Source organism: Stegodyphus dumicola, chromosome X2 (assembly GCF_044657685.1).
Source record: "Stegodyphus dumicola isolate Sdum_Otavi_A_Nest chromosome X2, ASM4465768v1".
NCBI lineage: Eukaryota > Metazoa > Arthropoda > Arachnida > Araneae > Eresidae > Stegodyphus > Stegodyphus dumicola.
The window spans coordinates 107,421,114-107,447,386 of NC_140781.1; the positions used below are offsets into that span (position 1 = coordinate 107,421,114).

The 26,273-nt window shown below is 32.0% G+C and overlaps 1 protein-coding gene across 3 annotated transcripts in view; it reads right to left on the bottom strand.

The window, feature by feature from the left end:
* Positions 1–826: 826 nt before the first annotated feature.
* The window catches only part of LOC118191579 (GTP-binding protein 2), a 107,920-nt gene continuing 82,473 nt past the window's right edge, over positions 827–26,273 (bottom strand). For all 3 annotated transcript variants that reach the window (XM_085810121.1, XM_085810120.1, XM_085810119.1), the window contains one exon: positions 827–25,107. In XM_085810121.1, coding sequence (XP_085666247.1) covers positions 24,520–25,107 — 588 coding nt within the window. In that variant the 3' untranslated portion in view covers positions 827–24,519. The remainder of the gene's footprint in view (positions 25,108–26,273) is intronic.

Here is a 26,273-nt window from a genome sequence, read left to right on the forward strand (position 1 = left end):
TACCGGGGAATTAGCGTACTAATGGACAAGCTTATTTTAACTAACACATTATTTTCATTTAATTCTTTTCCGTGTCTTCTATTTCTTCATTTAGCCTTAGTGAGAGAATTTGCATCTGTTAGTATCTTCATCACTAGAACTGAGTTAAATAGGCTAAATCTATATTAGGTGTTCAATCGATTTAAATATTTTTTTAAACTCCACAAATAGAGTTGGCAAGTATTTTGTTAATTTTAAGCTATAGCTACAACTAGTAGTTTAAATGTTAAGCTATAGCTACAACTAGTAGTTTAATACAGCTTAAATTTCGCCTTCTGCCTGTGTTACTGACGTATAGTTAAGACTTCTTAGTGAAGACGATAATCCGACAAACAAAAAGGTTAAGCAACAGCAATTAGATAACTAGGTTTAATCACTAAGATCAATTTCAAATTCCCAACATAATTTAATAATCATTATCCTTAAAGTCCTTCTATACATGAAACTTAATTCTATATTGTGGATTTTGCTGTGCGTATACTGATTAAAAGGGAAAAATGTGGTTAACAATTTGATCAAACAGGCGTCAATTACTTTTTTATACTATAGTAATGAAGTATCCATGTAACTGCAAATTTTTAGGAGAATAAAAATTGTATTTTTAAAAGGGGGCTTTGAACAGACGATTTTCAGATTTGATGTATTTTGTAAATTTCTCACAGTAACTCTATGTAGATTTTGCCTGTGGCACAACAAAACGATCAGAAATAAAATATTAAAAATGCAATAAAATATTTTATCAGTTTTCTAAGGGAGACTTCTGATACTTGTAAATAAAAATATTCACTCACAAAATAAGAAGCGCTTTAATTTCGCTGATTTTTCCAATGAAATACACAATTAGATCACAGATATGACACATTCAGGCAAATTAAGCGGTTAAAATTAAATCTAATGAATCATTTTTTTAAATATCTATGTACAAATATTTCACACAAAGATCATCACACTTTTCTATAATATGACAATACACATGCCTTTTAAGATTTTTATACAAGTATTATTAATATTTGGAATCTTTTCTGGAAAGGAAAAGGATGTTAGAAAATAAAGAATAAAATCCTGAAGCTAAAAGACATGGAAAAGATGTAAACGTAAAAAACTCAGTTTTTGAGGGGGGGGGTAAACTGGAAATATAACAATACTGTATTAATGATTGGCAATATCGAACCTGTTCTGCATTACTTGAAATGGCTCAATGCATCAGAAAACCAAATGGCCTCCCTGCTTCTTTAGAATACGTATGTATGTAATTCTGGTGAAATTCATTCACAGCTACATATTTCTGCCCCTACGCAAAATCAGTACTTGATAAAAAAAATTAATCGGTTTCCTACTCTGCACTTTACTAGATCTGATTTATTTATTACACATAATTACGTATGAAGAAAAGTTGCATATATCTGTTCTCTCCAAAACACACTGGGCCTTTTATATTGACACCTGTATCAAGAGGGCTGGATTTTGCCAATTATTAATACTTAATCTGGCATAGAACTTTTAACATTTAATAAGAATTTCATAAGTCATATTTCAAATGAACCGCCATAAAGCATTAAAAATATGAGAAGTAATAAAGCAGAAAATTGTAAAAAGTTAAAATACATTAGTTCATTACCATAAAAATTTCCTCACATTATAAATGCAAAGAATTAAAAACATTATCAATGCACAAGAGTGGTACAAATGTCACCGAATAAACATGGTATGTAATACTGCACACGTATTAAATTATGAACTTTTCAGTTTCACAGAGTTATTATTTTACATTACAATGAAAATAAATGAAAAAAAAAAAATTCCATGACATTTCAGCTTATTTTTAAGACCACATCACCTCGCATGAAATACTGATTAAATATATATATATATATATATATATATATGTCATAATAAGAGCAAAGGAAAAAACGGAACACTGTAGATGCGTGATTAGACCCATACTGAAGAAGAATTTTGATTGCGTAGTATTTAAAGAACTTGGCAGTCGAAGCAGTTTTAATTCCATTTTTATTTCCCCACAATCACTTGGCACTCTAGTCGTGCCTTTCCACAGAAGATTTACATTTTTGATATTGTTGGGATAGACAGCAAGCCAGCGAAATTACATCTTAGCACAGTAGAGAGCGAAAGCTGAAGTGCGTACTTATGAAAGATGGAAGCACGCGAAGAGAAAAGTTTTGGTTTACAATTCGGTGATTGGTCGTCAAGAGGCATCTGGTATTAACGGTTACGTAAGATCGCATGATTAATTTGAATGACGCAATGCAGATAAGTTATTACGATTTTAGAATAGAGAGGAAGAATTAATGTTTATAGTTATATTATAATTCTGATTCATACATTGTTATCTTACATATATATATATATACTTTTTTAAAACTTAAAAATCATGTAATCAATTTATCATCTAATCAATGTAAGATAGTTCTCATCTTCAGATCAAAAGTGCTGGAGAAGACGAACTAAGTCTGATCATCATCCGGATTGACAGTTTTATTCAAAATATATGCCAACTTTTGTTCCTAAATGGAAGGGACATATGCTGGATCACTTTTAAAATGAATACCGTAAATTTCCGTGTATAAGACGAGAAGTTTTGGAACTTTTTCTAAAGCTAAATTTAGAGAATTTATACGGATCGCTTATCTATCTTGCAAAAAATATAGGTACTTTCCGTTAGGCGCAAGCGACAAACCACCAAATATAGCACATTTTTAATTCTTCAGTTCATTAAAAAAAAATATTTAAAATGGAACGAGTTTATGGTTTTGCAAAAATGATTGCTCGTTTTATTTTATTTTCGAAATTATTTATATTGCTGGTTTGCTGCGTCGTCGTCAAAGCGAAAAATCTGATGATGACAAAATTTGCGTCCGGCTAAGTTAAAAACTGACCACATTTTGGATTTTGACATCTCCGTTAATTCAAGAAGTCTTTTTCTCCACTCTCGAACTTGTTTTTTGGTTAAGAGAAATGCTCCGCAGCCATACTGTTGCTAGAATTTTCAGCAAACGTGGTCTATTACACATACAATTCCAACTAACTATATTTTTTGAACTCCCATTCCGTTTACCGAAGAAATCATCTGCAATTTGAAATTTGCCATACGAGAATTTCTGTTCCCGCTCATTCTTGAGACAAAATATAAAATGGCACAAACTATGAGACTGGCACAGACGCCCGAGATATGGTATATAACAACAGATGGCTAGGTAAAATTGGAAGCGTCTAGAAATACAAGTTCTCCCTTTTGCTCATATCTGGGTCTTCCTTTCTGGGAAATGAAGAAGGGATTTTGAGGATACGGAATTTTAATCTGTAGCGTCATTTATATCGCATTGCGTAGCTAATTCATTAGTATTAATATGTTTTCGGAAAAAAAAAAAAAAAAAAAAAAAAACATACTAAAGTAATAAAACGGAACTTTTAAGGAGTAAATATTTTCTCCGCTTCAGAAGTACATACATTGAATTATCTAATTCCTCTGAGTTGAAGTTTAAAGCCATGACAAGTAATATTATTGTTAAATAATGAATGTCATGTTCTTTTGTTCTGCGGTACCGCTGGTGAAGCATTTTTTTCATGGCTGATAACGCATCATGACATTGTACCCTAGCAACTGAAAATTTACTAGAGAGCGAGGAATGCTATCAAATCAACTGGCGTTTCCAACACATAATTTTTGGGCACATAACACACAGCACTGAGCACATGTGGGAATATTATGGGAAGAAACGGATTCACTTTAAGATCTTTAAGGGAGGGGGTAGGCAAAACCTGATCTGTGCTTTAAAGGAAGAATGGAATAATCCGGCATGAGAATTCCTAAAAATCACTTAGCAATTGGTGTGCCACTAAAATGTGATGCTGCATCACAGTTTAAAGTGAACATATTACTAAGAAGTGCAGTTGCCTAGGCAATGATAAGTATTTTTTAGTCATGTTTTACCTATGCCCTTATTTATAGATAAGACTGTGTAGTATGAACAGTACCTAAGCAAACTGTGCATTGCTTGGACTACCACTTGAAATTAGCCATTCAGAGTCAAACTGATTATCATTTGTTAACGCCCTCCGCCACGATTTCACAAAGCTGGAAATTTTTTTTTCACAACAGTTCTCAAGAGTTCTTCATATTGTTGTTATCAGTACAATATGAAGCTATGATTGTGAATCAACTTTACCTATTTCAGTAGTATAATATTTCTGTACATTTAGATTGACATAAAATGAATTCACATTTATAAATTGACTTGCTCATACCTATGTAGTTTAGTATGAAAATCTGCATATGAAAGTTAAGCAAAAATATCACAATCCAATTCATTACCTGATTGAGTTACACTATTGCAGCTACACCAAGTAAAAATGATTCTTCTCATATTAAAAATATATGTGAATGTTACATGATGCATTAAATGTGCAGAAACTCAAGATGAAATTATATCTATAGAGATTTTAGTGAATATGCACTATGTATTTACTTGAAGCAGTGGTCACAAACTCGTTAACATTTTAATTATGTATTTGTTGCAAATACGGTGCATATAATTTTAAGAGTCAAACGATATGGACTGAGTTTATGTTTGCGAATGCTACTGAAGGAAACAACAACATCACGAAAGATATAATGAATAGGTTGGGACTTTATCACATTAGGCATGTGACTAGCATACTAATAGGAAATTTCTTATGTTGGTAGAGTCAATAAATATAGTTGCAAGCTGACAGCTAGTGGCACTTCGACATTCTGAAAGTTCCAGTTAAGTTTAAGTTATTTAAAAGTTAATTCAACATGTTGGAATTACCTGAAACAAATGTCAGTCTAAAATTTAATACTGTTTCAATTACAAAGTATAACCAATAGAAATTTCTTGCAGGTACCAACCTTTAGACATCAGATAGAAAACAAAAGTAAATTCGAATTTTTCTTTGTGTTATTATTTATGCATGTTTTGATAAATATTCAGTAACTGAAATTAAAATATTATTTATTTATTGTTAAACATGTTTTTAAATTTTGTTGAAAAAATGTTCTGGCCCATCAAATGTCTTCAGATCCAGCATTTGGCTTTGATGCAATTTGAGTTTGAGACATCAAAGAAATATGCAAAATAAAATGAAACAAACAATTAAGACTGGCAAAGATACCACAGATCGTATACAAGACCACAGATGAATCGAAAAAATGTGCTAATGTGCTAGCTTTAGAAAGGGTTATTAAAGTTAATAAATCCATCATCATTGGCATTTTACTTTACAGCAATTTAATAGGATAATATTCCACACCTTTTACCTGCTTGGCAACAGTTTCGCTCTCATCGCGAGATGTTTGAATGTTATCGGATTTTTTCTTTCATTTCGCTTATGCATTCGCATTTTAGTTTTGAAACATGGGTAAATTTTTGAAGAAAAAAGGGCACTCTCGGCTTATGTTCAGAAATTTTATTCAAAACCTATGCCAATTCAAAGTTGCTCTTTTGCCTAATTTAAAATATTACACTGGCATCTTTCTCCTCCAATTTGAATTAACTTCTTTAAAAATTCTGTAACTTTTTTTTTATGCGGAACCTTGTTTTGTCTGATTATATTCTAAATTTACTTTCTCTGGCCATTTTTAAAAAAATTATACAACAAAGAATTTTAGAATTTTTAGAATTTTAAGTTCAACTCCACGTTTGAAATTAAAAAATTCAGTCTGTCAATTAAATCAGGTCATAATTCCTACATCCTGGATTTCAGCACAATAAGAAAAAATTATGATAATCCATAAAACCACACTGGATTGCTTAAGTGATAAATACACAGAATTTTCAAAATAATAATTATTAATGGAAAAAGTGAACTAATTGATCTAGAAATAGAAAATAATGTTGCAGTTTAAACATATATACAAAAAACATTGTCATCTACTGGCGAACTTCCTTTAGCCATTTTATTGGCCTTTTAATAAATATGAAAAGAAACAATATTAAAAAATACTTTTATAATGCATTTAAATTAAAAACTTCTGTATTTATATTCAAAACTATTAAGAGTCAAGTATTTTTTATTTTAGAAATTAAGTTTCAAGTTAAGGCTTCATTGAAGGGCTAATTTGAATTTGTGTGCAATTAAAGAGGATCTCACAACACCATTTATGAGTTAAAAGCTATAAAAAGTACTGAACATCATCTACACATGAAGGTCAACAGATTTGCGGCTGCTGGATTGTGCAATTCCATGATTTAGAGAATCAAACACCAACTTATGATTTGTGATAGCCTGTATCACAAATCAGTGTCAGAACATAGAGTATTTCTGGTACTGATAATGCAAAAAGCATTTCAGTTGTAATAATAGCTTCTTAAATAGAACATTTCAATAATTTTTACAGAAGCATGTATACTTCAGTCTGGAAAATAAAATTCTGATCCTGAAGAAATTCATAATCTCACAAAGCTAAAAAGTTGAAAATATCTTTCAGTATATTCTCAACATCATAAAAAAATCCATGGAAATATCTGAAAAGCTATGAAAAATAATTCACAAAAAGCTAAAAAAGATTCAACTGATTCTGATAAAGATAATTTGTAATTCTTAATATTCTTCACTGTAATCATTCTCATAAGTCTGTAGTATGGCTTATCATGCATATGAGGTGTTGCAGCTTTTTTCAGATATTTCTAGGCATATAATTTATAAGTATTGGGTCATCCATAAAGTTCTGTTATTTTTTGATATGTACAACTGAAGCAATACAAAAATATCCGAAATTTTAACTTGTATGTGCACAATTTTACATTTTATTCTATGACTTGCAATTTCTCTGCCAGTGGGAAAATGCCTTTTAAAAAAAGTTATTCACTATAATTATAAAGAAATTATGAGGTACTGTTTGACTGTCTCCAAAGAATTTAACTTTATTGCATTCAAAGAATTTTGAAGTGATCTGAACAAATGAAAATCCAAGGATGCACATTCTGATGAATATGATGGTGATTCATATTATCCCAGCCTTATTCAATAAGTCTGCCTGGCTCCAAATGTGCAGCTGAGTATTATCATGATGAAAGACAACACATCAACAACTGGTCGGCTTGAAACTTTGCTTCGATTCTGGCTTTTAAAAACTGCCATTTGGGAATAGTATTTTTCCAAATATATTGCCTGATTTGGTGGCAAAAATTCATGGTATACAGTTCCTTTGAAGTCCAACCATACACAAAGCATTGCTTTTTGGGATGGAGGCCCCATCTCGATGTTACTAAGGGAGGTTATTTTGGCTTACTTTGTGATGCTTTTCTTGTAATATTATTGCATACATTTATCATCTCCAGCGATGAGTCATTTAAAAAAAGCATCTTTATTTTGTTTCAGTAAAAAATCACATGCCAAACTTGAGCCACGTACAGGCTGGTGCAAAAGTACCTTCACAATTTTTAATTTTAATAATTCTTTCCGGAATTAATATTTATTGAGTTCCTCTTTTTTAGGTTATATTAAATGCTCGGGAGTTTCGATATGGGGTGATGTATGCTTGCAGAAAGGCTAAAGATCATAACTTTTTCATTTGGAAAACAGAAGAAGCGCTATTGATACTCAGAGAAACTTTCAACGACATTTTAATGCCAAATATGCTCCTTCTAAACATAGGATATTGCAACATGTGGCCAAATTTGAAGAGATAGGACCAGTAGAAGATGCAAGGAGGGCAGGAAGAGCACAGAGATTGAAGATGTGCTAAAAAGAGCTCACAATTTGTCATTGCAAAAGTGGACATAATTTTTTGTAAATAAAAACTTCAAGAAACATATTTTGTATTACGAGTTTCAAAATATAATTTTACTTAACTTTTCATACACTTTTTAATTTAAAATCGGGAAGGTACTTTTGCACCACGCTGTATAGTCTGCTCTGTTAATGTATGGGGCCCCTATACATCATAGTGGCTTAGATATCCAGTCTTCTTCAAATGATCATGCACTCTACCTATTGGAGCATGATCATTTGAAGAAGACAGACTACCAGATTCTTCTTGAATTGTATAACATGGATTTACAGCATTAGCTTCTTTTGACAGGTCCTTGCTTATAGAAGATGGTCATCCAGAAGGGATACCATCTTAGAGGCTGAAATTTCTGCCCCTGAACTTTTCAAACCACCTTCGAACTGTATCATCACAAACAGCACTTCATTCATATACAGAACAAATTTTATAAGCAGCCTGTCCAGAATTTCTTCTTTTTTAAAAATAAAAGAGAACAGTATGAAGAAAAAAAGAAGTTCCAGATTCTCCATTCTTAGCACTTTAATGAAACAAAAATTATGATACAACACATGCTAGGATTTGAAAACATGAGCAGATAAGTCTGTATTTAAATATCCACTTTGATGACAGTCACTCCTTATCAGTAGTAATAAAATAATGAGGGGAAAAATGCACTTCAATCTGAAAAACTGCAGAACTTTAAGATGACCCAATACATTTAAGAATGAGCACAAGAACATGAAACAAATACAAATTCGTAAATTCAAATAAAAAACTATATTAATATTAGGGAATATAAACCTGATGTAGATTTTTGATAAAATTTGCTTAGGGAGTTAAAAAATAAAACTTTATTCATGTTAAAAAAAAGAAGATACGCTAAAATGGATATAAAATGCTGTAAAACTTCAATTATAACTACTTTCACACAGCAGAATTGTTATTATTTGTTATTTATTTATTGAAGAAGCTTCATCTTCATGCATTATATAATCGAGTTAAATAATGCTGAAAATAATTTGATAGCTTGTCCTCTTTTTACAAGGCAAATGCCATGGATATGATGAACCACTAATAAATTAACCAAAAATTAAAATTTAACTCATTTTACAGACTAAGATTTGACAGAATTTACAATCCATTTGTACAGCATTTGAAACAACTACATACATAATACAAATTTTTTCTGAGAATGTATACTTATATTAAATGAGAAAATAGTGTCACACTTTCAAGCACTTTAAAATAATACAATTTTTAACAATAAAACGGCCAACATTTCTATAAATTCTTCTCTTTATCTATAACATAACTACTCTTCAGTTTATTTAAGTAAAGCTAATTCTGTTAGTTTTTCTAAAAAATAAGTACTGTATAAAATATTAAATCAGCATTTCTCAAACTTTATCAAAAGGAGACCACTTTCTGTATATTAGAAAGTTCTGCATACAACCTTACTCTTATTCCTTTTAAAAGATACTTTTCAGCATATACACAACCAATATACTTACATTTTTTAAATACAATTAATTAAAATTCATTTAATTTTGAATGAAATAATTAAGTTAATAGAAAACATTAATATTTGTTTTTAATAATTCAAGGCTATTAGAGTTTGGATAATTTTTATCTTATTAATTAAAAATTAAATAAATGTTGGTACTCACATTTATGAAATTGATCAGCCTGCCAATTTTTGCACAAGTGTTCTATGTTTGAATGTATGCTGATAAGCTCAAGTCTGAAATCGGCACTTACATGAAGTCAATTCTGGCATTTTTATTTGAGTTGGTGATAAAAACCTTTTCTTACACAGATATGTAGAAGTAACTCAATCATAAATAACAAAATAGCAGTTTGCAGTTCGCTATACTCCGTTTTCACTGGCAATGATATTAAAAAATTAACCATACCTTCTTTTTGGAATTTCAAGTCCTGCTTCATTCGAGAGTTCAATTAATTGTTCTCTTTCACTCAATCCATAACTGTTATTTTTAATATAGATATGAAAGACATCACAAACACAGAAATTATCTGGTTGCGAGAAACTTTTATTTTCCCTCATGCCATCAGCAAGAAATTATGTTAAATCTGTTTATTTAAAAATAGCAGAACTTCTGAGTACTTTACTCCATGAAGGCAAGAAGACTTCAGATTGGAAGTGTTTGTGTTCACTATGCATGTCACCACAAAGCAATTTTGTGTTAATAATTTTGAATTTAGATGACATAACTTTTGGTATTTAAAAATTTAAAAATTAGGGTATTTAAAAATCAAACCTTACATTTTTTTTTCAACAGTGATTTTTCTCACTTTTCATCCAGTTCATGTTTATATTTTGATTTTGAATTGCAAGTAATATCATTATGATATTTAAATCTTGCATCCTTTAAAATTTTGACCTTAAGGTTCTTCTTGAGAAATGAGGGTAATCACACTCCAATAAGACAAGTCATGGTATATTAATTTTTTTAAAGGTGCTTTGGCTTGCAGTAGAGTCACTTTAACTTCTTTATTTTGACTTCTCAAATATATTGCACTTGCGTAAGATCCCTATGAAGCATTGACAAACGTATGCAAACTAAAAGACTTTCCTTCTGTCAGTGGAACTAGTCTGAGAATCTTCATAGATGATAACAAGGGCAATTCTTTGAACCATTTCAAGAATTTTCTTTTGATATCTTCAGGTAGCTCCGCATCCCAGCTCAATTTAGTTTCCCAGATCTTTTGTAAGTAAAACTTTGGAAGGAGTGTATCAGGGCAGGTGAAACCTATTGCATCAAAAACTCTCCGTACAATTGATAGTATGTTTTTTCTTGTCACTGAGAGATAAATTAAGTCGACATTAGGGATGTCACAAAACAAAGAAGCTTCATATTTATCCCACAGAAGATCAAGTACTTTCAATGGTTCGCCCATTGTAGATTTTTCACTGCTCAGTTCTGTTTATTCCCACCCTCTTAAGTCAAAGCTAGCACTCGCCATTAACTGAGTTGATTTTACAATAAAGTATCCTGCTTCTTCATTTGAATTCACTGAAGTGATACAGTTGTCAACATAGAAGGAATTTTTCGTTTTTGTAGCCACTTCCTTCAAAGAAAGTTCACACTGGTGTAAATGAGAGTTGATCACTGCTCCTAAAACAATCGGACTGCAGTTTAGTCTGAAAACTACATTGCAATTGCAAAATTTTCTTATTTCCTTTTGCTCAGAGTTTTTCCACCACAAGAATCTTAGGAAATCACGATAATTTCTTTGAACAGATATCTGAAGAAAAGCTCTTTTAATAACTGAGATAATCCCTATTTTTCCTTGCCTCAATTCAAGAAGCAATCTAGGTATTAATTCAATTAAATTTTGACCTTTTGCTAAACAGTCGTTATGTGACAGAAAATCCTTTTGCTTGCATGAAGCATCAAATACAGGCCTTACTGCTGGTATACAGTTATCTCTGAAGACCGGTCTGTGGGGAAGATAATGATAGTTAACTCATTCCTGTTCTTCTGGTACTTCTTCTATTACTCCAGATTTGAGCCCCTCTTTGAACACTGCATTGTGTGTTTCAAATTTATATTTCAACGTGAGCTTTTTTTGTGGAAATCAATTGTTTTCCAGCAATTTCTTTGTTACTCGGTAAAGCTTCTTTATCGCTGCTCTAAGGTAAACTGACTTCATATCGATCGTCCACCCCCTTCAGAGTCTTGTGAAAGTGATCCCACACTGCTTCTTCTTACTCTGAATCAGTTTTATTTTCTTTAGCATCTGTAATTTTCAGTGCTTCTAGCTTCCCCCAAGTTTTCTATGTCACTGCTGTGATTCAACATGGACATTATTGTTGATGACATGGACAAGAAGTTTCTTTCTGAAACGTTATCTTTTGTCTTTCCCATGATTGTCCATCCAAGTAGTGATTCCACAGTAGTCAGCCCATTTTCTAATTTCTGAATTCTTTCGGTTAACAGTGCACCTGCAATGTCAGCTCCAATAAGAACTTGTATTTTCAAATTCTTTCTTCCTACATCAGATGTATGGATATTTTTCTGCCTTTGTCCATGGTCCAGGCTGCAAACTGACTACTGGTCCACAAATCTTTGAATGTTCCAACAAGAGTAATCATCTAGAAATATCACCTCTTAGGCTTCCTAATGTTAACTTTGTTGCATTTGTGAACTTCTTCCTTTATTGTTACTCCTCCAAAAAGTGCATGAATTAAAGATTCAGATCCAATTGCATGGCACCTTATGTTTACAGCAGTCTCCTTTAATACGTATGAATGTTGCGATCCTGTGTTGATAAGTGCCCTTACTGTCTTCTGCTTTTTGTTTGCATCGATATTGATATTAATTAGTAGTGTTTGAAACAACATTTCATCTAGGAAGCTGGTGTGAACTTCTTCCTTTATTGTTACTCCTCCAAAAAGTGCATGAATTAAAGATTCAGATCCAATTGCGTGGCACCTTATGTCTACAGCAGTCTCCTTTAATATGTATGAACGTTGCGATCCTGTGTGGATAAGTACCCTTAGTGTCTTCTGCTTTTTGTTTGCATCGATATCGATATTAATTAGTAGTGTTTGAAACAACACTTCATCTAGGAAACTGGTGCTTGCAAGTGATACGTTTTGTGTTTCCTCTTCTTTATTCTTTTCAACATAATTACTCTTTTAATTGGTGTGCAAATCCAGATATATGATACCTCAATGTCTTTTCGAGCATATCAAACATCATACATCAGTCTTGCATTGCTTGGCCCTGTGTTCAATTTTGAGGCAGAAGAAGCAACCCTCCTTTTGACTTGGAGTCATCTTCTGAGCAATGAAGCAATGTCGACTTTCATGATTTTTCTCACAAAATATGTAAGAATTATTTTCACTATAATTGGTTGCCTTATCATGGCCTGAGAATAAATTATTTGCTGTGGGAACGAAATGTTCACCCTAGTACTTAGCTCTTCTACTTTCTTTGCAACCGAATCAATTAATTCAAATCCAGCTTTCGCCAAAGAAATTCTCTGCTCTCCTTCCACTCCATTCTTTAAAAACAATAATAATTGTTTCAATTTCTCAGAGTGAGAATTTTCTGCTGTGATTATCGACGCATGATTTTTAAGCCAAACTTGTAAAATTTCCTCTAGAATGCAGGATTCCATGAGTGGAAACAGCATTGCAGTGTATTTGTTGCTTGTCATTCCTACTGACTCCAACGAATATAAATATGACTATAATTTGTCACACAGTTCTAATACACCGCATTTTCCCTTTTGATCAGCAACATTTTTAATAATCAGACCTAATAATTCCCGAACATAAAATTATAACAACAATTCTTCACTGCTGAACCCGTTTCTTAAGCTTTTTATTACTTTTTCATAATTTTGGGCAGTTGCAAGGAAGCTGTTTACAATATCACGTGGTCTCGTACTGGGTATGGTCGCTTGAATGAGATAATGCATCTTATCCTTGTTTTTAATTTCTTTATCTTCACGTATTCGCTGAAATTGTCCACAAAATGGTAACCAATCGTTAATTATGCCACCGAATTGTTTTAACTGTATTTTAGGCAATTCCAGTTTCCGTTTATTCAAATTCGGCAGCACACTGCCAATGGATTGTGTTATTTGGTGATTGAAGAGTAATTCCGTTTCTACTCGTATTAAATCTAATTTTCTTTGTATTCTTCAACTTTTGTCCATTCACTTCCAAATTGATCATTTGAAGAAAATTTTGAATTCAATATTTGAGTATCAAATGCATTAAGTTCAACAGATAAACATTCTAAAGTAACAAGTATCGTTTTTCACAGATTTTTCATCAGGAATTTCCTTTTCTAATTCCTGCAAAATTGCATTAATTGTTTCCATAAAAGACGCTCTGACAGTCTTTCATTTCTCAATTAACGATTCCATTTCAATAAAAATAAATTCAATAAAGTCAAATAAAATTAAATTCGGTAAAACCAATAAAATTACCTTGACTTGTTTTACCAGTATCGTCTGTCGTCGTCACCAAATTGTTTGAGATTTGCAAGAACTAACCATTCTCCTTTCTCCTAAGAAACTTAAAATAAAACAACCTTACATCTAATATTCCAAAGCATCATATTTATTTTCAAAATCTGTAAAACTACAGCAAACTACAACAAAGATCAGATGGTTACCACTCTTACAGTTACAAACTACGAAAGAAAGATAACAACTGAGGCTTTGTTCTAACAATGCTGTAAGCAGAATTCCAGTACAGTTTAAAATATGAATATACTTAACTGTCACATAAGGCTGTGTTGGCCCTTACCATTTGCATCTACATGTATGTGCAAAACAGGGTTCTCAACTTATGCATTGACAAAAAATAAATACCATACCATAACAGACTTGAGACTGAACCTGACATGAATTCAACTTTCATCTGGAAAGCCTAATATTAAGTATATCTATGATGAAGAAAAAAGAAGTACCCCTTACCCCATTTAAATTATTATTACCTCATTTAAAAGTCCTTTTGAATATGTTATTTTAAGAATTTTAGGGTTAATTTTGAAATTCTTTTTTGTAGGAAATAAAAATTATTATTTGAAATAATTAACATTTTGGTTGCAAATGATCCATTTACACAATTTTGCATTAAAACGAAACTTCTGAAACAAATAAGAGGGTTCATGATAAAAATGGGCATTAAAGACGATTCCATTTATCCAAAAGTTTAAGAAATGCTGAGTTGGAATTTGGCCCAGTTACAATGGTTAGCCCAGTTGATCTTCCAAAAACTGGGAAAATGGGTTTCCTTTATACATGGTTGACTTAAATCAAACTGAAGCTGTTTGATGACTTAATCTACACTATTTCTACATCATTTGACAATTTCTATGCTCTATTTTAATCCTATCTTGTGACTGTATACTTATTTGAATTTTTGAACCTGATTTGCTTGGATTTTAAAATAGATGGAATCTAAAATTTCTGCCATCGTCATTTAGGAAAATACAAATAAAAAAATTTAATACAGAAATATGCCTTTCTTTTAACAAGGTACAGTTTATACAATAAGTACATGGCATTTTGATGCATCTCTAATACTATTAGAGTCAGATAAGTTATGTACACATGAAAAGAAGGTTCAATACTTTGGTGCATTGTGATGTCTTGGTATGGTCTCCCACTGGGTTGCAGATATGGGTTGGTTTGGTTCATTTGATTAAGGAAAAGCATGCTAGGGCTATCTGCCTAAAGAAAAGGATGCCTTCATGGAGGACTTTCTAAGGGAAATGGCTCTCACACACATTAAACATGGGGAAAACCACGAAAATGCTAAGGCAGCTCGGACCAAACTACCAGTATTACAGATGTGGCACCAGATATGCAGAAAAAGGATGGCAAGAAACACTACAATTATAGTGGTTTAAAACCCTTTTATGTGACTAAGACTAGAGAGATAGTGGATGTAGTGGTATTTGGTGCATAGCCATTAAGGCATTTCACCTTAATGGCTATGCACCAAACACATATAAAATAGGATGCACGGTGTTAGTACAGTCAAAAGTCATTAATCCGGACTCGTCGGGACTTCGGCGATTCCGGATTATCGATTTTTCTGGATTATAGATCATCAGTTTAAATCTGGTAAGATGGCATGCAGAAATTATAAAGTTAAAAATATGAAACCGTAATTTATGAAATACAGAACAATTATGATCTAAAGGGTATCAAAATTTACACAAAAAAAGCTTAATATTTATTTCTTTACTTTATTAAACATTTCTTTCAATGTAAGTTGTTTAAGTTGCTTCGTTTCTTATGTGATAATACATTCTCTTTAATTCTATAAACAGACATAATTTCTTCTTCAGTTACAAAGTTCCACTGTTCAAGTCCTATAATTGCTGTGTCGAGAATACCGACTAATTTGTCAATCGAAATTTTTTCGTTTTCAATAACCTCTGTCACTTTCTTTTCTATTGGAAGTGAATTATAATGACGAGGAATTTGATTTATATCATATCAAAGATCGAATAATGAGCCAAATAAAATAAAAACATCTGTCCTGAAGATAAGGATAGTGCTGACAGATCAACTTCCAATTCATTGCGCGCCGCGGCGTTAAAAATAAACAAAGTTTAGATAAACAAATGTTAAAGTTTAGAGAAACAAAGGATATGCCTTTATCCATTTTTTGCAGCAATTCCACTTTTTGTTTAATGGACTTCGAAACATATTTTCACTTTGTAGATCCTTTACATATTAGTAAATATATATCAGAAATTCTATTTGACATAATCGAAAGTTCAAGCTTACTTTTATAAAATTGCTCAGTAGTGATTAAGAGCTGCCGACAGGAGGCGCTGCTAGCGCGTTATACTCTCGACCTACGTAATTTGAATTCAGTATTCTTTTCTTTTGTGTACTTGCTGTAATAGATCTTACAGCTTTGTGATTAAGAATTTAAAATGTTTTGGAGCCAGATCTACAGCAACAAAATGATTAATAAATGTATAATAAAGTAAATATCTTTGTGATGATAATCTTTGTTATTAAATACAAAGTCAACCAGCTCCTGAGTACAGTTCAAGTGGTCCATCGAGAATCGAAGGTGAGCTCTCCCATTTTAATCTCTATTAAATTTGAAGAGTATAACTGTTATAAATATGGAAGCTCTAAAAACTAGAAAAAGAGTGTTAAAAAGTTCACTGACGAAGCATAAAGATAAAGTTGTTTCGTCATTAGATGTTTCAGATTCAGTTGCGTTGCAGCTATTTGAAACCAAAACTAATGAGATTTCTAACGAACTTAAATCTGTATTTTATTCAATTTTCGAAACATGTAAACCCGAAGAATTGGATAACTTTATTAAGGATAAAGAAGATACAGATGATATTGTTGATGAGTTGTTATTGATGATTAAACGTAAATTAGCAGTAGTAAAAAATAAGATGAATTCTGAACATTCTGTTTCTCCTGTGCCGAGTAAAAATAATTCAAATGTGTTTTCGGATGTTAAATTACCGACGCTATCGGTACCGACATTCAATGGTAAAATAGAGAATTGGATAATGTTTAAAGATATGTTTAAAGCTAGTGTAATAGAAAACAAATCTATTTCGAGTAACGCAATGAGATTGCAATATTTAAAAGCTAGTTGTAAGGACGAAGCTCTGAGAGTAATACAGTCTATTTCTATTTCGGATACAAATTTCGATATAGCTTGGAAACTTTTAGAAGATAGGTATTCGAATAAACGTGAGCTTTTAAATGCTATAATAAAAAAGCTTTTGAATCAGCCGAGTATTAGCGAGACATCTAGTTCTATTCTAAATTTAATTGATGTAACGAACGAGTGTATTCGAACTTTAAATATTTTAAACTACAAAGTAGAAAACTTATCGGAAATAATGATTGTATATTTGATAGTGGATAAGTTTGATAAATCGACTCGATACTGGTGGGAAAAGGAATTAAAAAACTCGTAAGAATTTGGTACGATTGAACAATTACTTTCGTTTTTACAAAGCCAAGCGAGAACGCTTCAAAATAGTAAAATAAAGGAGGTAAAAAAGAGTAATAATTCTCCACATAAACTTACGAGTATGATATCCACTTCTAATACGAAAAACATAAATTTGAAGTGCATAAAGTGCCGTGGTGAAGAATTACATTCATTATATAAGTGTCCGGAATTTATAAATCTTTCTGTCAATGACAGGTGTGAATTCGTGAAAAGAAATAAGCTTTGTTTTAATTGTTTGAAAAACCATTCCGTTCGAACGTGTTCGTCTAATTATCGATGTCAAAAATGTTCACGAAAGCATTCAACGCTATTACATTTCGAAAATGAAAAACAAAATAAATCCGAAAGTGCTCATATTTCAAAGCCGGAAGTGGGGGGGGGAGAAGCCGACCCGTCAGTCTCAATCCGAATGCTGAAAAATTTGTTTATGACTCTTCTTCTACCAATAAAGAAAGTAGTTTCGCCGGCACAGCTGTAAACGGAATGCGTCAGACCAAAAATGTTTTACTTTCAACTGCGAATATTTTAATAAGAGATCGCTACGGTGAATTAAAATCAGTTCGCGCTTTGTGTGATGTAGGTTCGATGACGTCATTCTTAACGATTGAATGTGCTAATTCGTTAGCCATTAAAAGAGAAAAAATATCTGTTGCGGTTTCTGGATTAAATAACACGAGAATAAATATTAATTCTAAAGTATGTGCTTCTATTTCAAACGGTATTGACTTTGAAATGAGTTTAGAATTTTTGTGCGTGCCTAAAATCTCGGACTCCATACCAATAAATAATATAGAAGTTCCGACTGAACATTTTCCTCAAAACATTAAGTTTGCTGATCCAAACTTTTATAAAAGAGGAAAAATTGATGCATTATTAGGCGTGGAGGTGTTTTATCAGATCTTAAAATTCGGTCAAGTTGAAGTGCCCAATTCAGAGCTAAGATTTCAAAATTCTGTTTTTGGCTTTATAGCCACTGGCAGCATTTTAGGTTCAGAGACTGAAAATACGCGAGCAGTTCATTGTGGATTAATTAATAATTATAGTGGTATAGAAAATGAAATTAAAAAATTTTGGCAACTTGAGTCTATAGGAATTAAAGATGATCCCAGTGAAAATGAGATGGATCAATCTTTAGAAACATTTGAAAAAACTGTTCGTTTTAAAGATAACCGGTATGAGGTTCAATTACCGTGGAAAAGAGATTGGGGAGAGCTCAATAATAACTTCATCGTTGCTAAAAACAGACTTAATTTACTTATGCGTAGACTTCAAAAAGATCCAAATCTTCATTTGCAGTATATTGAAACTTTAAAAGTCTATGAAAATAAGAATATTATAGAGAAAGTTAGATGTCCTAAAGAACCTGTTGATAAACCTGTGTTCTATTTGCCACATCAACCAGTTTTTAGAGAGGAAAGTGCAACTACAAAAATGAGAATAGTATTTGATGCAAGTTCCAGTCATAACTTTAAGCATTTAAGTCTAAATGATTGCCTGTGGTCAGGGCCAAACCTGAATTCGAACATATTCGACATTCTTGTTAATTTCAGATTAAACAAAGTCGCCTTTACTTCAGACATAGAGAAAGCTTTCCTACAAATTTTATTAGCCGAAAAGGACAGAGATGCAGTTCGTTTTCTGTGGGAAGAAAATGGTAAAATTCAAGTTTACAGATTTAATCGTGTTCTTTTTGGTGTTACGAGCAGTCCATTCCTTTTGACTGCTACTTTGAAAACTCACCTGAGAAAGCACTCTGAAGAATTCCCGAATACAACAGAATGCTTAGACCGCTGTTTGTAGGTGGATGATTTTATTTCTGGAGCTGATAATGTGTCGGATGCTTTTGAGATCTCCACTCAAGCTACATCAATTATGAGCCAAGCTAGCATGTTGCTACGAAAATGGACTACGAATGACAATACATTGATGCAGTTTTGGACACGTGAAGGTTTCAATACACAGCCACAAGTCAGCACTATTAAAGTTTTGGGACTGTCATGGAATCCTCCTGAAGATTCTCTAATATTGGGAAAGCAGAGCCTAGTGAATAGTCTGTCTAAAAACGAAAGTACCAAACGATTCCTACTACGTACAATTGGAAGGATTTTTGATCCGCTTGGGTTGCTTTCGCCGTTTACTATTCGTGCAAAGTTCATTCTACAAGTCTTATGGATGAAGAAAATTTCTTGGGATGAAGAAATACCTGTAGATATACAAAAAACATGGCTTCAGTGGTGCTCCGAAGTTCCTGATCTTTCAGAGTTACGAGTTCCTAGAAACGTGCTCAATTTAAATATACAAGTGCCAACCGATATCTTAGAACTACACTGCTTCTGCGATGCTAGCCAAAAGGCTTACGGTGCTGCTATTTATGCAAGAGTTGTGAAGGATAATAACATCGAAGTGAATTTATTGGTTAGCAAGAGTCGAGTGACGCCACTAAGGAAAATCACTCTTCCGAGACTAGAATTACTCGGTGCTTTGCTTGCCGCCCGACTAGCGAGTAAAGTCAAGAAAACAGTGGATTTAAAAAAGCCCTCCTTAGTGTTCTTTTGGACGGATTCAAAAATAACTCTCTATTGGATTAAAGGATCTACGAAACGATGGAAATCATTTGTTGCCAATAGAGTTAACGAAATACAGAGTTTAAGTGATACCAGTGCCTGGGCACACTGCCCTGGGAAGCAAAATCCAGCTGATCTCCTCAGCAGGGGAGTCAGTGCTGACATTTTATTGAACAGTGACATTTGGTGGCATGGACCCCAATTTTTGAGAGAAAAGACTGATGTTCCGGTAGACAATAATGACATTCTAATTTCATTAAATGACTTTTCTGATGAACTAAAGAAAACTGATGACTCTAATGATCATTCTCCAATTGCCTTTACTGTTTTAAATCATAGTTCTATAGTTGATGATATTCTTTCCTTGAGTAATAATTATTTAACTATTGTTCATGTTATGTGCTATGTATTTAGATTTATCAATAATGTTAGAAATGAAAAGCTTACAGGTCACCTTACATTTAGCGAGTTGAGAAGAGCGGAAATCTATTTATTTAGGTCAATCCAACAAGGTGAGTTTGTAGATGAAATTAAACATCTTGAGAGAGGTGCCTCAGTGCCCAGCAACAGCAAGGTAAAATCTTTAAACTGTTTTTTAGATAAAGACAATGTTTTAAGGGTTGGAGGCAGACTGAAACATTCTGACCTCAGTACATATGAGAAAAATCCAATTGTTCTGCCAGATAAGCATCCATTAACTTTAATAATTGTGAGATATTATCATTTAAAATATTTGCATGTTGGTTCAAATGCATTATTGTATCATGTTCGACGTAAATTTTGGGTCTTAAATGGCAGAAATGTTTGTCGTAAAGTTGTTTTTCAATGTATAACTTGTTTTAAAAACAAACCTGTTTTTGAGACTCAGATAATGGGTGATCTGCCCAAAGAACGAGTAACACCTTCTTACCCATTTAGTAATGTTGGAACTGACTTTTGTGGACCATTCCACATTAAATTTAAAAATCAGCGTAAGGGTAAACTAAACAAAGTTTATGTGTGCATATTTGTATGCTTAAGCACCAAAGCCATCCATTTAGATTTTGTCTCTGATCTTACTTCAGATGCCTTTATAGCTTGTTTGAAACGATTTTTTAGTCGCAGGGGTAAATGTGCGAAATTATTCAGTGACAATGCAAAGAATTATGTGGGTGCAAGCATTGAGCTCAGAAAATTGCATAAATTGGTTAAACACCCAGATGAAACACTGACTAAATACCTGCTAAGTGAAAACATTGAGTGGAGGTTTATCCTTCCTAAATCACCAAACTTTGGCGGTCTTTGGGAAGCCGGGGTGAAATCTTTTAAGTTTCACTTGAAACGAATTATTGGCAATGCTCATCTGTTTCTTGAAGAATTTCTCACTGTAATTCTAGAAATTGAAAGCGTATTAAATTCCAGACCTCTTACTCCCTTATCATCCGAGTTTGATAATTTTGAAACCTTGTCCCCCAGGCATTTTCTCATAGGGAGGCCTTTAACATCAATAGCTGAACCCCAACTTGTTGAGATACCAGAAAATAGGCTCTCAAAGTGGCAAAAAATAAAGAAATATAGTCAACAAATTTGGAAGTTATGGAAGAGAGACTATTTAAATAACCTTCAACAACGTAGTAAATGGATGTTTGCTAAAGATAATGTTAAGGTGGGTTCACTTGTGTTAGTCAAGGATGAGCATATGCCCAGTACAAAATGGTTAACAGGTAGAATTGCAGAAATAATTTTTGGAAAAGATAAAAAAGTTCGAGTGATTAACATAGTATTACCAGGTGGTAAAATGTTAAAAAGAAATGTGAGAGACATTTGTGTTCTTCCTGTGAATTGTAATTAGATTTATGTATTGTATATTGTAATGTGTTTCTTTATAGTGTTTATATTGCATTTATGATTTAATGTGTCTTTAAAATTTAACCATTGTATTGCTATTGCTTACAATTGTTTGTTATTATATTGTGCTTTAAAATAGTGTATACTAATTGTAATAATATTTTGAAACCCGTAAGGTTTCAAGGTCGGGAGTATGTTCAGTAGTGATTAAGAGCTCCCGACAGGAGGCGCTGCTAGCGCGTTATACTCTCGACCTACGTAATTTGAATTCAGTATTCTTTTCTTTTGTGTACTTGCTGTAACAGATCTTACAGCTTTGTGATTGAGAATTTAAAATGTTTTGGAGCCAGATCGTTCCTCTACAGCAACAAAATGATTAATAAATGTATAATAAAGTAAATATCTTTGTGATGATAATCTTTGTTATTAAATACAAAGTCAACCAGCTCCTGAGTACAGTTCACAGTCTGCAAAAAATAATAAACAGAATCCAATTCAAAGATTAAGGAACAACGCAATCTGCAACATTAACTGAATTAGATAATTTTAGCTTAGCTTATACCGTCCGTTATACATTAAACACGCATTCGTAAACGTATTTTGCTCACACGCACACGCGTATTTGCAGCCCGAAAGGTCGTTTGACGCATGCGCAGAAAGTTTGTAGCTTTGAAGTCCGGATTATAGATCTTTCCGGATTATGGGTGTTCGAATTAACGACTTTTGACTGTATATAAAATAAAATACTAAAATAAATAATAAAATGGATAATTAAAAAATCAATGCCCTGACAACAGCCCTGACAACACAATGAAGTAAAAGTCTCAGGATTAGCTGCAAATATAAAACCATGCAAAGGCTTAAAACATGAAGTCATTTAAAATAAATTTTCTCTTTGTTGAACTACATTAAAAGTAAATCAGATTAAATGATAAAATCCAGTTTTTTAAAACCTTAACACATTTGAGTTCACTTTTTTTTAATTAAATGGTGAAGAGTTACAGAATAGTCACCAAAAAGCTTCAGGGGAAGTCTGTCAAGCAGTTTCCTAAAATGAGCCACAGGCAGAAGTAAATCAATTAAGACAAAAATTAGAAGTAACAAACTGATAAACACACTTCAGCATCAAAATGACAACACACATATTAGTGTTAATACAGAATTCTGATAATCCACATTCTCTGATTACATGAATTACAAATTTTACAGATTAAGTCACTCAATGCTTGAAAATTTGAGGAGAAATATATTTCTTTTACAAAGTCAAAATTAATTTAAAAAGACAACAAAATACACATCCACAGTTAATGATTTGTATAAAAGAAAAAATTGTTGAGTCATGATACACTTTTAATATAAAAAGACCACTGGTATACGAGCAAAAAATTCTAAATTTGAAAAATTAATAAAATTCTTTTTTTCAACTAATATGTTATAAAAACAGTGTATTTTTTGTTCAAAATTTATTTGCATATTTATATAAGAAAAAAATATTGCCAAATTTATCATGCTGAATTTTTTAAAAATTGACATTTTGTTTGTTTATATACAAAAATAACCATGGATTACAGGAATTCGCTGATTATTGGAATTCTACTCTTAATACAATGAGAATTCCAGGCTACTTACGAGTGTTAAAATTACAAAGAAAAGTAAACGATTTCTAAAAGCACACAGCTAAGCACTTAATGCAAACACATTAGAAAGCATTAATTTTAATCGAGTATTGCATTTGCTTTCATAAGAATAATTAATTCATATTATTATAGAAACAATTACATTATTTACAACAACCCATTAGAAAGCATTAATTTTAAACAAGTATTGCATTTGCTTTCATAAGAGCAATTAATTCAGATATTCATAGAAAAACGATTACATTATTTACAAAATGATGTAAATAATAAAAATATTGTTATATAAAAATGCCATGTAAATTACACAATTATTCTTTCAATTATTAAATATTTTATCATAGATATCACATGAATTGCTTAATACAATGAGTAAATATAAATATATTGTAGTAAATATAAATAGCCCCATTATAATTAGAGAGATCTTGCTTAAAAGATTTGGTGATATTTGTCAAGACAAGCTATAATACTTAAACAACTTCCAAACTTTCAATGGCTTCTCGATACTTCTTTTACAGGTGAACATGCAGATTTTTAAATTAAGTTGAACCCAGTCTAGCTCGCAGTATACGCAGGAGGTGGTACAAAACCTCGATACTACTAGATACTTGATACATCTAGTTTTTCCTAAAAGAACTTCAATATTTCAGTTAATGACATTACAGGTACTTAGCAATAAAAAGGCTCAGGAATTTGTGATTCTCGTTAAAACAGGTAGACATGGCATGGTCAACAAGGTTCACTGTAGAGAGTTACTAAGTATTTGCGAAAATGTTGGTTAAAAACAACAGCAGAACAACAATGGTTGCTCAGATTGAAGTTAATGGCTTAGAAAATGGACCTCTTTTTGATACCCTAAGTGTATTTTAAAACGTTTTCGACATCTGAGTTATTAATATTTATGTTATGATTGTCAAATGATCATATTCTAGCCATTTCTGAAATTTTAAAAGATACTTGAGCTATCTTGCATTGCTGATACTGGTGAACTTGATTCATACATGTATAACAGAATAAAATCTGGTTTTTGCTGCTGTCTTCAGTGATCACTCAGGACACATTCTAAACAGGAACACAGCAGCATTGTTTTAATAGTTTTACAGAATAATTTTAATAAAGTGTACAACAGGCAAAGGGAAAAGCATTAAAATATATATAAAATGTAATTTTTTAAAGCATTATTGAAGATAAAATAACTTTCTATTAATAGTAGCTACGATAAATAGGTGAAACTTTTAAGGGTAAATTATCACCAAGAAGAAAGACTTGAGTTACTCGGCCAATAGCTTTTGTTTGTCCAACACGTAGTAAGAGTTTAGAACCTGGATGAACACACTCAGGGCGCTGAATAAATTTAAAAATTACAGATGCAGTTTCATTTAGAGACAGACTAGATTTACCCATAATGCCAAGAATTGTAACAGTCTGTCGTATATTTCCTATGTGAATGGATGCTTGAAAACCTGCACAAATATTAGAAGAATGAAAAAGTACTTGTATCTTCGCCTGGAAAAAATAACATACTGGTGGCCTTACATGCTGGCTAATTAGAACCATACCTTTACGAAAACTAATCTCAGTTTGACTAGAAAGGGCTAATGTTGCACTTTCGCATGCTCGAACTACTCGACTTGGAACTTTGTGCCTATGAAGAGATAAAACTTTAGCAGGAGAAAATTTTCCACTGTCAGATGGCCCAACAAGCAAATTATCTCCTTCATGAATTACTCCACTAGTTAATAATCCAGATACGACTATTCCAACATCTGGAACATGAAAAGTTTCATCCACCTGAAAGTTAAAATAATCATAACAATAACATATAAATGAATATCATATTAGAAAATTTCAGATAGCCATCTAATTGATACTTTACTTAAATGAACGCCTATAAACAAAAATATACAACTCATTCTGCAATGATTTCACATTTCATACAAATTTTTCAGATGCTTAGATTGAAAAAATTATAATGAAAAGGAGGTTCTTTTTATTTTATGAAATCAGACATATGTATTCCCCAAAGTAAGGTGTATTATGGAACTCATAATAGTTACATTTGACTGTCAGCTATAAAGAAATTCATTAAAACCCCATTTATAAGTTTCTTGAAAACATCTACATGCTCAAGTATTTGGAAGTTACCAAAATCTTTAGTCATAGCTCCCCTATTATGCATAGCAACAATAAATATAAATGGTACTTGTTTCCTTCTAGCTGCTTTTGTATATGGGATTCATTTTTGGTAACAGTGCAGAACAATACAAATCAACTTTTACAAAGGAAAGCTACACGAGATATTTTTAGAGAACAATTGTCTCTTCATGCTTATAGGATCCGCTAATTTGAATATACTTGTAGTTAAACATATTTAATATTTGTGAAAGACTGTAGCCCATTGTTGAAATCTTCTTTGTCTGTTTTCTCTTTTGAACAAAAGAATACATTAAAAATATAACTGTTTTCAAACTTCAGTCTCTCACAATCAATACGTAAAACTCATTCTATGCCCAAATCTAATTTATTATTTAACAAAAGTTTATCAGAGAAAAGTAAGAGTATGAGTAAGAGATTTTATAAAAAAGGTTAAGAAATTAACTGTCAGAGAACTTGAAACTATACATATTCCTGCACACTAGAAGACAATTATTACATAAACTGGAAAAATGCAACAATACCATGACTATTGCTCTTAATATGATAGATATGCACTTAAAACTACATTAGTAATGTTGTGTGTGTACAGGTTTCTTAGTAACTGAATGCACAAGTCTGATGAAAAATGAACAAAATTTATTATTATTACAAAAAATAAAACAAAATGCTTAAATTTCTTCAGATATTTGTACAGTATTACAATATATCACAGTAGTTATCTTTTAACTACTCAAACGTTCAACAGAACTTAATTCAAAAATAGCTAGGGAAAGCTAATCTGTGAATTCGCTACAGTCAAC